Source organism: Aquarana catesbeiana, linkage group LG05 (genome assembly GCF_042186555.1).
Source record: "Aquarana catesbeiana isolate 2022-GZ linkage group LG05, ASM4218655v1, whole genome shotgun sequence".
Lineage (NCBI taxonomy): Eukaryota > Metazoa > Chordata > Amphibia > Anura > Ranidae > Aquarana > Aquarana catesbeiana.
Window position 1 is genome coordinate 29,289,058 of NC_133328.1, and position 13,788 is coordinate 29,302,845.

Consider the following 13,788-nt stretch of genomic DNA (forward strand, 5'->3'; position numbering starts at 1 on the left):
CCAAAAAAGAAGAGGATCAGGGCTGCTCTGTGCAAAACCATTGTACAGAGCAGGCAGGTATAACATGTTTATTATTTTTAAAACAAACATTTTAAAACACCTTAAGCTCCAAAAACCTACAGAAAGCCTCAAGGAAGAGTATTGTGAAGAGCCAATGCAAAAAAAAAAAAAATAAATAAAATAAAAATAAAACCTTTACATTAGGAAGAAGTCCAGTACCTCTTTGAGTTGATCTGCACTACCCCAGGATGCAGACCGCTGATGGCCCATTTTCTTCTCCGTACCCTCTTCTCCCCAGCAGCTTGGTGTCTACAGGAAGAAAAAGTAGAAAGTTACTGTGACTGTTCCTGCTGATCCCCCAACAGCAAACATCCGGGAGAAGCAAAACAGGCTGCCCTAAGAAACAAAGCAAATGACATTTCTGCACATTTTGCAAAAGGTCCTTACATTCTCACCCCTGCAAGACATTCACACGCTAGAGCCAAGTCTGAGTGGAGGAAGATGAAACTAACCACCCGATCTCTGGAAGGTTTTACCTTGACCATGACCAGGTCGTTTTTTGCTATTCAGCACTGCACTACTTTAACTAGTAATTGTGCAATCATGTAAAGCTGTACTCAAAACAAAAATGTATATAATTTCGGTCACAAATAGAGCTCTCTTTTGCTCACCACTGGGTTTTTTGTTTTTTTACAATAAAAATGAAAAAAAGATCAAAAATTTGAAAAAAAAGTTTTTCTACTTTCTGCTATAAAAACAAACATTCAACCTTGGGGGGGGGGGGGGGGTGCTGACTAACATCCACTGACATCACCAGTGATACCAATATGGTGATCACTGATATAATAGACGGTCACTGTACTAATGACACCAACATCGAGGGCGATCAAAGGGTTAAATGTGTACCTCTGTAACGTGTGCTACTTTTACTAATGGGTCTCCAACAGATCGTCTCCTCTGTACAGAGCTCTGTGTTGATTGCACACAGCCAATCAGCAGGTCCAGCCCTTAAATCATTGGCCAGGAACTGCTGACAGGCTCCTGCTGTGTACAATCACAGCGGGTGCTGGCCTGGAAGTAGGCAGCGACATACGGTACATCACTCTTTGCCTACACCAGTCGCCCATTCGCAGTGCATGGCTGGCGGGTGGGAAGTGGTTAGAGATTTACTAAACCCAGGAGCCTGCACTCACTATATCTGGTCTCCCACAGTACACAGAACATGCAGTTATTTTAGTAAATATAAACATAATATAATATAAACTGCCAAATACCTTTTCTCATCAGCAGTGTATAGCAAGCTTATGACTTCTATCAGTGTCTGGTTAAAAGCTTGTAGGAGATGTTTTCATTCTCCTCTGACTGTCCTATGAGGCTGCAGGACCCCTGACCCTCTGTCTGGACAGTGCCGATTGGCCCTGTGATGATCACATGCACCTTCTCAAGAAAGAAAAAAAAAAAAAAAAAAACACTCTTCTAAGTGAGCATGTGCAGACCTGCCTCCAAGGCTCTGTACCATCAGCAGATGGATTGGGGACTGTGGAAGATGGGGAGGATCAGAACAGACAGGATCAAACCGCCTTTTTATACAATGCAGAGAATTAACCCCTTAGGTTCTAGTGAGTATAACACGCATGATTTACTGTATATACAGACTGATTGTACTGCTGTGGATTTAGTAACACTTTGAGAAACAAAATATGGGGAAGTGTGCAGAGATGCACTGAATATTGTTCTGAACTATTAAGTCTTGAGTAGAAAAAAAAACAAAAAAACAAACCACACTGTTCAGTAAAAGTAATTCATTTCCAGTGTTTGTACATGAGCAGAATCCGAGGTCCTTTGCTAACGGAGTCCCATTGTGCAGCAGAAATCACCGGGTCCGATAGAAGCCTCGTGTCCCCGGGCATTAAACATGCAAAAGCAGACCCTGGGCTCACTCAGGAGCTGTATGGAGCGACAGAAAGACTCGCTGCTATTCTGTTACTAATTCTAAGCCGGTGTGAAATATTAAACAAGTCTCTCAAGTCACTAAACATTAGCAGCCAATTTTACAAAGCCCTTGTTATGCCCCAGCATGGCAAGACAAAGACGGGTATTTGAAATCCTTCACATGACCAATCTAGAAAGCAACTATATCCAGATATTTTACTGTTCAGAGAACACTGCAAATTCTAAGACATCCACACTGCATCCAGAAAGTATTCACAATGCTTCACTTTTTCTACATTTTGTTATGTTACAGCCTTATTCCAAAATGGATTAAATTCATTATTTCCCTCAAAAGTATACAAACAATATCCCATAATGACAACATGAAAGAAGTTTGTTTGAAAACTTTGCAAATAAAAAATAAAAAAAATCCCATGTGCATTAGTTACAGCCTTTGACATGACACTCAAAATGGAGCTCAGGTGCCTCCTGTTTCCACTGATCATCCTTGAAATGTTTCTACAACTTGATTGGGGTCCACCTGTGATAAATTCAGTGGATTGGACATGATTTGGAAAGGCACAAACCTGTCTATATAAGATCCCACAGTTAACAGTGTATGTCAGATCACAAACCAAGCCATGAAGTTCAAGAAATTGTCTGTAGACTACCGAGACAGGATTGTATAGAGGCACAGATCTGGGGAAGGGTACAGAAACATTTCTGCAGCACTGAAGGTCCCAATGAGCACAGTGGCCTCCCTCTTCTGTAAGAAAAAGTTTGGAACCACCAGGACTCTTCCTAGAGCGAGCCACCTAGCCTGAGCGGTCAGGGGAGAAGGGCTTAGGGAGGTGACCAAGAACCCAATGGTCACTGACAGAGCTCCAGCGATTCTCTGGAAAGAGAGGAGAACCTTCCAGAAGAACCACCATCTCTGCAGCACCCCAGCAATCAGGCCTGTATGGCAGAGTGGCCAGATGGAAGCCACTTCTCAGTAAAAGGCAGCCCGTCCAGAGTCTGCCAAAAGGCACCTGAAGGATTCTCGGGTCATGAGAAACAAAATTCTCTGGTCTGATGAAATATTGAACTCTTTAGCCTGAACGGCAAGCGTCATGTCTGGAGGAAACCAGACGCTGCTCATCACCTGGCCAACACCACCCCTACAGTGAATCATGGTGGTGGCAGCATGCTATGGGGATGTTTTTTCAGCAGCAGGAACTAGGAGACTAATCAGGATTGAGGGAAAGACGAATGCAGCAATGTACAGACATTGATGAAAACCTGCTCCAGAGCACTCTGGACCACAGACCAGGCAAAGGTTCATCTTCCAACAGGACAAAAACCCTAAACACACAGCCAAGAAAACAAAGTGGCGGCTATGGATGAAATCTGAATGTCCTTGACTGGCCCAGCCAGAGCCTAGGCTTGAACCCGATTAAACATCTCTAGAGATCTGACAATAGCTATGCACCGACGCTCCCCATCCAACCTGATGGAGCTTGAGAGGTCCTGCAAAGAAGAATGGGAGAAACGGTCCAAAAATAGGTGTGCCAAGCTTGTATCATCATACTCAAAAAGACTTGGAGGCCTTAATTGGAGCCAAAGGAGCTCCACCAAAGTATTGAGCAAAGGCTGTGAATACTGATGTACATGGGATTTTTTTAAATTTTGAATAAATTTGCAAAGATTTCAAACAAACTTCTTTCACATTGTCATTATGGGGTATTGTTTTTGTGTTTGTACGATTGGTAAGTTTGTGTGCGAATGGCATTTTAAAGTTTTCCAACTTTTATGAAAACGTACTGTATAAGAAAGGGGTCCTTTGCGGTCCCTAAAAAGTAATCTTGAGGACCCATTTTTTTGACATTCCCCCCCCCCCCCCCCCCCTCGTTTGGGGAATTGGGGGTTCTGATTCTGTTATGATTTTAAGTTGGCCATGTTTGGCCAGTGGTTCTGTAACACTCATTGTATTCCTGATGTACGCTTTTGAAAAGTGTTAACATCTTATATTGAAAAATCAATAACAAAAATACTTTAAAAAAAAATCAAAGCCAAAAGTGTTTTTCAATTTTGGATATCCCAAGAAACGGTTAAAACCCATCAGTATTCTTTTTGTCATTTGTATCCCAGTAGAGAGATTCTGCACACATCAATATAAGATCAATCTTTCCATAGAGAGTTAAAGCGTATCTACAGTCAAAACTTAAAATCACAGATTCCATTCCACATTGTATTTCAGTTATTTCTAGCCTACTCATATTTAATTAGTATTGATCTTGAAGTTTGTAAACTTACTTTGAGAAACTCAGGAGGAGGTGGAGTCAGTACAGGAATCACTGCTTGCAAAGCAAGGTACCATGGGATACGTAGTCCTTAGTAATGGAAAGTAAACCGCAGAGCTGCAAAGCATGCAGGGAATCCAGGCAGTTGTGGAAAGATGGCCAGCAGACAGGCAGCACTCACAACATGAGACATTTTTCAAGTAATTTTATACTAGATTGTCAGAAATAACTATTGTTTTCAATTATTTTGGTATTACAATTGCTGATGTGATGAAATCAAAGTGCATGCTGTGACCATAGAACTTCTCCTCTTAGTCACAGGCAGTAATGTCACCACTGAAGATTTCCTCTCTATACCTGTTCTGGTGGCAATAAGAAATGTTGGATTTTTCCCTCACATTATAAACTGGTGACAGTAACCAAGACAGAGAGGGTGACTATCCACAAAGCATTAAAATCCAACCGCGATTGTAACCCCTTACCACTCAAAAAAAATAAATGTGCTTTAGGGCCCTTTCAAACTGATCAGTTTTTCTTCTTTTGCCTTAGAAAAAGCAGAGAAAAACTGCATGACCATTAAGACCCCTTTCACACTGGAGGCGTTTTTCAGGCGCTTTAGCGCTAAAAATAGCACCTGTAAATAGCCTGAAAAAGCCTCATCTGCAATCCCAGTATGCTTTCACACTGGGGCGCTGTGCTCGCAGGACTACACAAAATGTCCTGCAAGCAACTTCTTTGCAGCGGTGAATACACCGCTCCTCCCCATTGAAATCAATGGGGCAGCGTTGCCATACTGCCGGCAAAACGCCGATACAGCGGCGTTTTGCAGGCAGATTTAACCCTTTTTCGGCCGCTAGCGGGGGTTAAAACCGCGCCGGGGGTTAAAATAGCGCCGCTTTACTGCCGACGCCGCGAGTGTAAAAGCACTCTAAATCCTTTGGAATTCTTCACACCCGTCAGTTGTGGGTCCGTAGTGCTAAAAGTCCTGCATGCTGTATTTTGGTGCAGTAAAAAATGCATCTCCCCATTGAAATGAATGGAAAACGCATCCGCAGGTGTATTTTTGGCGCGTTTTGAGTCACATGTCACAGACGGAGGCTGATGTCAGGCAACCAGAAACACGGAAAAAAAACGCATATGCGCTTTTGCATCAAAGCAGTGGGAAAGCAGCCTTCAAAATATTCAAAAGCTGAACCCCCCCCCCCCCCCCACACACACACACACACACCTTCATGACCAGGCCATCTTTTGCCATTTGGCACTGAGCTACTTTAAAAGCAGGAACTTCACCCAAAAGGGGAAGTTCCGCTTGTTTGCATCATCATCATTCCCCCCCCCCCCCCCTTCCACTGCCAAATTTGGCACTTTTTTGGGGGAGTGGGGGGATAGTACCAGATTTTGACAGGTACCCACTTCCACTTTTGGCAAGATGCGCCTCGGCGATACAAGCTGGAAATTGGCCCGCCGCAACCCCCCCAGTCTTCTGGGACACGTCACAGGTCCCAGAAGGCTTCGGGACCATTCACGAGGAGCAGTGCGACTCGCGCATGGGCAGCAGGAAACCAGCTGTGAAGCTGCAAGGCTTTACTGCCTGTACCCCTTACCCAAGATATTCCCTGCACCCGAAGCCGATTTAAGAATGTGCTAGGGTGAGATCTCTGGACGGGTAAGTGTCCTTAATTAAAAGTCAACAGCTACAGTATTTGTAGCTGCTGACCTAATTTGTTTTTTTTTATTTTTTTTGGGGGGGGGGGGGGCTGGAGCTCCTCTAACTGGTAGACCTCTTGCACAGTGCAGCTTAAAAAAGCTCAGTACAACTTTTTTTTTACTGAGCTAAAATACAGCCAATTAATTGTTATGTGCCTATGCACACAGGCATGTAAAACGAGCACTGTGTATTCGTCAGTAAGAAAAAAAAGAAATTCGCATTTTTGGTCAGTAACTTACACCTCATGCATGCATGCATTTGCACACAAATTTGCGCGAATGTCCATTAGCATTGTGAACGTCGGAATAAGTTTGCGCACGAAAATACGCATATGCGCAAAAATACGTGCAAGTACATACATTCAAAAACGGCTGAAAAAAAGATGCTCAAACAGGAGTATCGTGTGTGAGAGGCCGCAATTGTGTGATCGTGCAAAGCTGTACCCACACTAAAATTTATATAATTTTTTCACACAAAAATAGAGCTTTCTTTTGGTGGTATTTGATCACCACTGGGCTTTTTTATTATATAAACGAAAAAAGACTGTAAATTTTGAAAAAACAATATTTTTTACTTCCTGCTATAAAAAACATATCCAATAAAAATAAAAAAAAAAAAAATTGATAAATTTAGGCCAAAATGTTTCCTGCTACATACCTTAGGTATAAAAAAAAAATCCCAATAAGCGTATTGACTGTTTTTTGTGAAACTTATAGCGTCTACAAACTATGGTATATATACTGGAATTTTTATTTTAACTTTGTTTTTTACACCAGTAATAGTGGTGATCAACGACTTCTATTGGGACTAGTGCGGCAGGCAATCTGACATCTACCATCTAGGGCAATCAAAGGGTTAAGCGTGTGCCCAACGAGTGCCAGTGTGTGTAATATGTGAGATGCTTTTTACTAAAAAAATATTTTCCTAAAAAAAAAAAAAAAAAAAAAAAAAAAAAAAAATATTCCTGCTTTGCAGGGAGAAGAAACAGTCAGATCAGATCTGTGTACAGAGCCCTGTGTGCTTTGTCCACAGGGCTCTGGGCTGCGATTGGACACAGCTGATCAGCAGGTCCTGGCCATGAATTATTGGCAGAGATCTGCTGATAAAATCCCGCTGTGTCTAATCACAGCGTGCCCTAAACCTGGGTGAGGCCAGAGATATATATATATACCTACAAAATCAATGAACACATTGAGTGCACCAAGTATCTTTAAGCCAGTTATTACCTTGTAAAAGTAGCAGTGACATCACTGTGCTGTGCATAGCCTGTGCAGGGAACAAAGTGGTGGGAGGGTCCCCTTCAGGCCCCACCCACTACAGACTGCCTGCAAAAAAAACCACAGAAGAAAGGCGGATACAAGACCATTCCCCATGCACAATAAGAAAGAGCAGCAGTGACTGGTCTTCACACAGGAAAGTACTTCAGAGAGGCAAAGTGCTGGAATGGTTTCATTGTGGATTACTGCACAGATCTATAAGACCCATACCTCTAGAAGGTAAGACATTTTGTTTATCCCGGATTTTCTTTTAATGTTTCACTGCAGGCAAACCGATACATTTACAGTTGCAATACATAAATATATATATATATATATATATATATATATATATATATATATATATATATATATATATATATATATATATATATATATATATATATATATATATATATATATATATATATACACACATACACACACACACACACACACACAAAGCTGGCTGACAATAGTTCATAAATAATTTGGCCTATGCAGAGTACAATGCACCGAGCTCTGATCATCCACACAAAACAGCCTGCGGTGGGACTCACAATATCTACTGCATGTTAATGAGATATCGCTACAAAGAGCAGACTGTATGATGGCTTCATGCATTATTTCATCAAAGGCCAATTCAATATACGATAAAATGCAACTGCAGCTTTGAGCGATGCCATACTCAGACTATAAATGGGATGAACACATAAAAGCTACTATTATGAACTGCAGTCGATGAGCTCTGTTAAAGAAATGTCTTTATAGAGGAATTATTTATACAATTTTAGATGATTACACTGAAATGTGCAGAACATTGCCACTAACATCGCCACCACCTTAGACTACTTGTAGATTATAGAATATAATCTGAGTGGCTCTAATATGTCATCCACCTCATTCCATTTAACAAAATTGTAAATGTAGAGGCGCGGGATTATAGCGGTGCTACCAACAATTAGTTCATAACAAATTAGATAAAAATATAATTTCTTTATTGAATACAAAAGAATAAAGACAAAAGATAAACAAAGGGATGTAGAAATGGTTAATATCAATGATTGAGCATATACAGATTATATATATTGGGTTGCTGGTGACCCACAGGGAAAAAGGAAAGGATGGTCACAGGTGGATGCTGAATCCCAACATGTTTCGCCAATGATGGCTTCCTTAGGGGATAGTATGGGACAACCACAATAATCCAGCTCTAGCATAAAAGGCAGCAACCAAATATCTATGCTCTGTATATGCTCCATCATTGATTTTAACCATTTCTACATCCCCTGTTTATCTTTGTCTTCTTAACCTTTGGTATTCAAGAAATTATATTTTTATCTAATTTGTTATGAACTAATTGTTGGTAGCACCGCTAAACTCCCACTCCTCTACATTTACAATACCAACTCAGACTTGTTTTTGATCACCAATATACTGTATATCTGTCCTTAAGTCCATGTAAGCTTTCAAAGCCCCAATGAAGAGGGAGCTTGTGCCCCCCCCCCCCCCCCCCCCACCACCTAAAATGCATTGGCCATTTTTGTGAGGCTGCTAAAGAATTAAAGCTAAAGTTTAAGTAGTATCCTTAAGGCTTCTATCTCTAAGTGATTCTTTCTACAAGTGATATGCACTTCATTCTCTGCCTCACCTGATCATTCCTTCTGTCTCTTTACAGGTATGTGTCAGCTCATCCACATCTTCCACCGTTAACTGAAATTGGAATCTGCCTGCTGTCTCTGTGTGTGTGTGTCTCTGGTATGTGTCAGCTCATCCACATCTTCCACCGTTAACTGAAATTGGAATCTGCCTGCTGTCTCTGTGTGTGTGTGTCTCTGGTATGTGTCAGCTCATCCACATCTTCCACCGTTAACTGAAATTGGAATCTGCCTGCCGTCTCTGTGTGTGTGTGTCTCTGGTATGTGTCAGCTCATCCACATCTTCCACCGTTAACTGAAATTGGAATCTGCCTGCCGTCTCTGTGTGTGTGTGTCTCTGGTATGTGGCCTTCTCTATCTGTTGCCCTGTGCGAACAACCATGACATTATTTGTTTTTCTGGACTGTCTTACCTAAGTTTTATGTGTTGATCTTGTCTTGGCCTCTTGCTATTCTGACTTTTGAAGCAAAAAGTTCACTTTGATTGCCAGGCACTCTTATAGTCACTCATGATTAATTAACGAACTTCAACCCCACCCCTATAACAGTATATATTTGAGCATCCTTAAGGGGTCAGCACATTGCTGGGGGGTGCACATTGCAGGGGCTTCTATCCTTAAGGCTTCTATCTCTAAGTGATTCTTTCTACAAGTGATATGCACTTCATTCTCTGCCTCACCTGATCATTCCTTCTGTCTCTTTACAGGTATGTGTCAGCTCATCCACATCTTCCACCGTTAACTGAAATTGGAATCTGCCTGCTGTCTCTGTGTGTGTGTGTCTCTGGTATGTGTCAGCTCATCCACATCTTCCACCGTTAACTGAAATTGGAATCTGCCTGCTGTCTCTGTGTGTGTGTGTCTCTGGTATGTGTCAGCTCATCCACATCTTCCACCGTTAACTGAAATTGGAATCTGCCTGCTGTCTCTGTGTGTGTGTGTCTCTGGTATGTGTCAGCTCATCCACATCTTCCACCGTTAACTGAAATTGGAATCTGCCTGCCGTCTCTGTGTGTGTGTGTCTCTGGTATGTGTCAGCTCATCCACATCTTCCACCGTTAACTGAAATTGGAATCTGCCTGCCGTCTCTGTGTGTGTGTGTCTCTGGTATGTGGCCTTCTCTATCTGTTGCCCTGTGCGAACAACCATGACATTATTTGTTTTTCTGGACTGTCTTACCTAAGTTTTATGTGTTGATCTTGTCTTGGCCTCTTGCTATTCTGACTTTTGAAGCAAAAAGTTCACTTTGATTGCCAGGCACTCTTATAGTCACTCATGATTAATTAACGAACTTCAACCCCACCCCTATAACAGTATATATTTGAGCATCCTTAAGGGGTCAGCACATTGCTGGGGGGTGCACATTGCAGGGGCTTCTATCCTTAAGGCTTCTATCTCTAAGTGATTCTTTCTACAAGTGATATGCACTTCATTCTCTGCCTCACCTGATCATTCCTTCTGTCTCTTTACAGGTATGTGTCAGCTCATCCACATCTTCCACCGTTAACTGAAATTGGAATCTGCCTGCTGTCTCTGTGTGTGTGTGTCTCTGGTATGTGTCAGCTCATCCACATCTTCCACCGTTAACTGAAATTGGAATCTGCCTGCTGTCTCTGTGTGTGTGTGTCTCTGGTATGTGTCAGCTCATCCACATCTTCCACCGTTAACTGAAATTGGAATCTGCCTGCTGTCTCTGTGTGTGTGTGTCTCTGGTATGTGTCAGCTCATCCACATCTTCCACCGTTAACTGAAATTGGAATCTGCCTGCCGTCTCTGTGTGTGTGTGTCTCTGGTATGTGTCAGCTCATCCACATCTTCCACCGTTAACTGAAATTGGAATCTGCCTGCCGTCTCTGTGTGTGTGTGTCTCTGGTATGTGGCCTTCTCTATCTGTTGCCCTGTGCGAACAACCATGACATTATTTGTTTTTCTGGACTGTCTTACCTAAGTTTTATGTGTTGATCTTGTCTTGGCCTCTTGCTATTCTGACTTTTGAAGCAAAAAGTTCACTTTGATTGCCAGGCACTCTTATAGTCACTCATGATTAATTAACGAACTTCAACCCCACCCCTATAACAGTATATATTTGAGCATCCTTAAGGGGTCAGCACATTGCTGGGGGGTGCACATTGCAGGGGCTTCTATCCTTAAGGCTTCTATCTCTAAGTGATTCTTTCTACAAGTGATATGCACTTCATTCTCTGCCTCACCTGATCATTCCTTCTGTCTCTTTACAGGTATGTGTCAGCTCATCCACATCTTCCACCGTTAACTGAAATTGGAATCTGCCTGCTGTCTCTGTGTGTGTGTGTCTCTGGTATGTGTCAGCTCATCCACATCTTCCACCGTTAACTGAAATTGGAATCTGCCTGCTGTCTCTGTGTGTGTGTGTCTCTGGTATGTGTCAGCTCATCCACATCTTCCACCGTTAACTGAAATTGGAATCTGCCTGCTGTCTCTGTGTGTGTGTGTCTCTGGTATGTGTCAGCTCATCCACATCTTCCACCGTTAACTGAAATTGGAATCTGCCTGCCGTCTCTGTGTGTGTGTGTCTCTGGTATGTGTCAGCTCATCCACATCTTCCACCGTTAACTGAAATTGGAATCTGCCTGCCGTCTCTGTGTGTGTGTGTCTCTGGTATGTGGCCTTCTCTATCTGTTGCCCTGTGCGAACAACCATGACATTATTTGTTTTTCTGGACTGTCTTACCTAAGTTTTATGTGTTGATCTTGTCTTGGCCTCTTGCTATTCTGACTTTTGAAGCAAAAAGTTCACTTTGATTGCCAGGCACTCTTATAGTCACTCATGATTAATTAACGAACTTCAACCCCACCCCTATAACAGTATATATTTGAGCATCCTTAAGGGGTCAGCACATTGCTGGGGGGTGCACATTGCAGGGGCTTCTATCCTTAAGGCTTCTATCTCTAAGTGATTCTTTCTACAAGTGATATGCACTTCATTCTCTGCACTTCAGCGATTGCACGAAGCAAACAATTACAGCAATCTGCACTGGAAAGCAGCTAACAGACTACAGGTGACCCTGTCTCTCTCTTAAGCTCTCCTTCCACTCTGTAACATGCACTCTCTACCACTACTTCTGACACTCCTGACCTCTCTCCTCAAACTCTCTTACCTTCACCCCCCCTCTCCACCCGCCTGCTTATACATATCACCCTGCCTTCTGTCTTCCCCCTACTACTGCTCTTACCAACTCTCGCTCATTCTACATCCATACACTGATAAAACCTCCAGTACTCTGAAACATGCCCCTTCACATAAATCACAGTCCCACATTACCTCCCTCACCCTCCTGCTTCTCCTAATCTCTGGTGACATATCCCCAAACCCTGGGCCACCATCATCTGTCATTGCCCATTGCTCCCATCCCCCTACACCCTCTGGCAGGAGCCGCAACCCACAGAACTTGGTCTCTATTCCTCTTTCCAATACCAGCCCCCCCTTTTCCTGTGCCCTGTGGAATGCACGTTCTGTCTGCAACAAACTCACCGCCCTCCACGACCTCTTCATCACAAATTCCTTTAACCTACTTGCCATTACTGAAACCTGGCTTCATGAATCGGATACTATTTCTCCTGCTTCCCTCTCCCATGGGGGCCTTCTCTGGACTCACTCCCCCAGACCAAGTGGACGGAAGGGAGGTGGAGTGGGAATCCTTCTAGCTCCATGCAGCACCTATCAGGTTCTTCACCCACCTCCCTCTCTGATACTCTCCTCTTTTGAGGCACACTGCATTCGTCTTTTCTCTCCCATTTCTCTAAGAATTGCTGTCATCTACCGCCCCCCTGGACCGGTATCAGCCTTTCTTGATGACTTCTCTGCCTGGCTACCCTACTTTCTCTCTTCTGAAATCCCCACAATTATTCTTGGGGACTTCAACATCCCTGTCAACAATAACACTACTATTACTTCTAAACTTCTCAGTCTAACCTCATCGCTTGACCTGAAGCAATGGATACAGGCTCCTACCCACTCCAATGGCAACACCCTTGACCTTGCCTTCTCCTATCTGTGCACTCCGTGCAACCTTTCCAACAATCCACTCCCACTCTCTGATCACCACCTTATTAGTTTTGCTCTCTCCTTGTCTTCCACCTCTTCTCCCTCCAACCGCCTAACAGTTACACGCAGAAACCTTCGCCACCTCAACCCTTCTCTTCTCTACTCTGCTACTGATCACCTCTATGACAAAATCTCCCCCCTGTCCTGTCCCAACCTAGCTACTTTCGTTTACAACAGCTCACTGTCTTCCTCCCTAGACAAGCTGGCCCCCCTCACTACACGCAGAATTAGGCCCCGACTGCTACAACCCTGGCAAACAGATGACACCAGAAGTCTCAGAAAACGTAGCCGCGCTCTTGAGCGCCTGTGGCATAAGACTAAGACCCAGGAAGACTTCACACAATATAAATCTGCCCTCCTAAAATACTACTCCTGCCTTCACACTGCCAAACAGACCTACTTTATCACACTCATTAACACCTTCTCATCCAGTCCACGTCAACTCTTCTCTACCTTCAACACTCTACTCTGTCCTCCACTGCCTCCACCCACCAACTCACTCACTGCCCAGGAGATTGCCAATCACTTCAAAACTAAGATTGATACAATTCATGAGGAGATCGCCAATGCGCAAAAACCTCCCCCATGCAACACTCCATGTCCACAGATACAATCATTACTTCCCTCATTCAACCCTGCTACTACTACTGAGGTTGCTAAACTTTTATCTAGCACTCATCTAACCACTTGCCCCCTGGATCCTGTTCCCTCGCAAATGCTACGCTCACCCTCTGACTCGATTCTACGCTCTCTAACTCACATTTTCAACCTCTCCCTCTCTTGTGGCATCTTCCCAAACTCTCTAAAACATGCGCTAGTCACCCCCATACTAAAAAAGCCCTCACTGGATCCCACCAATCTCAACAACTTA

At 43.2% G+C, this 13,788-nt stretch overlaps 1 protein-coding gene across 1 annotated transcript in view; it reads right to left on the reverse strand.

The window, feature by feature from the left end:
- GLCCI1 (glucocorticoid induced 1) overlaps positions 1-13,788 on the reverse strand; it is a 153,525-nt gene that overhangs the window by 78,200 nt on the left and 61,537 nt on the right. Inside the window, exon 3 of the mRNA XM_073629548.1 lies at positions 220-309. Coding sequence (XP_073485649.1) covers positions 220-309 — 90 coding nt within the window. The remainder of the gene's footprint in view (positions 1-219; positions 310-13,788) is intronic.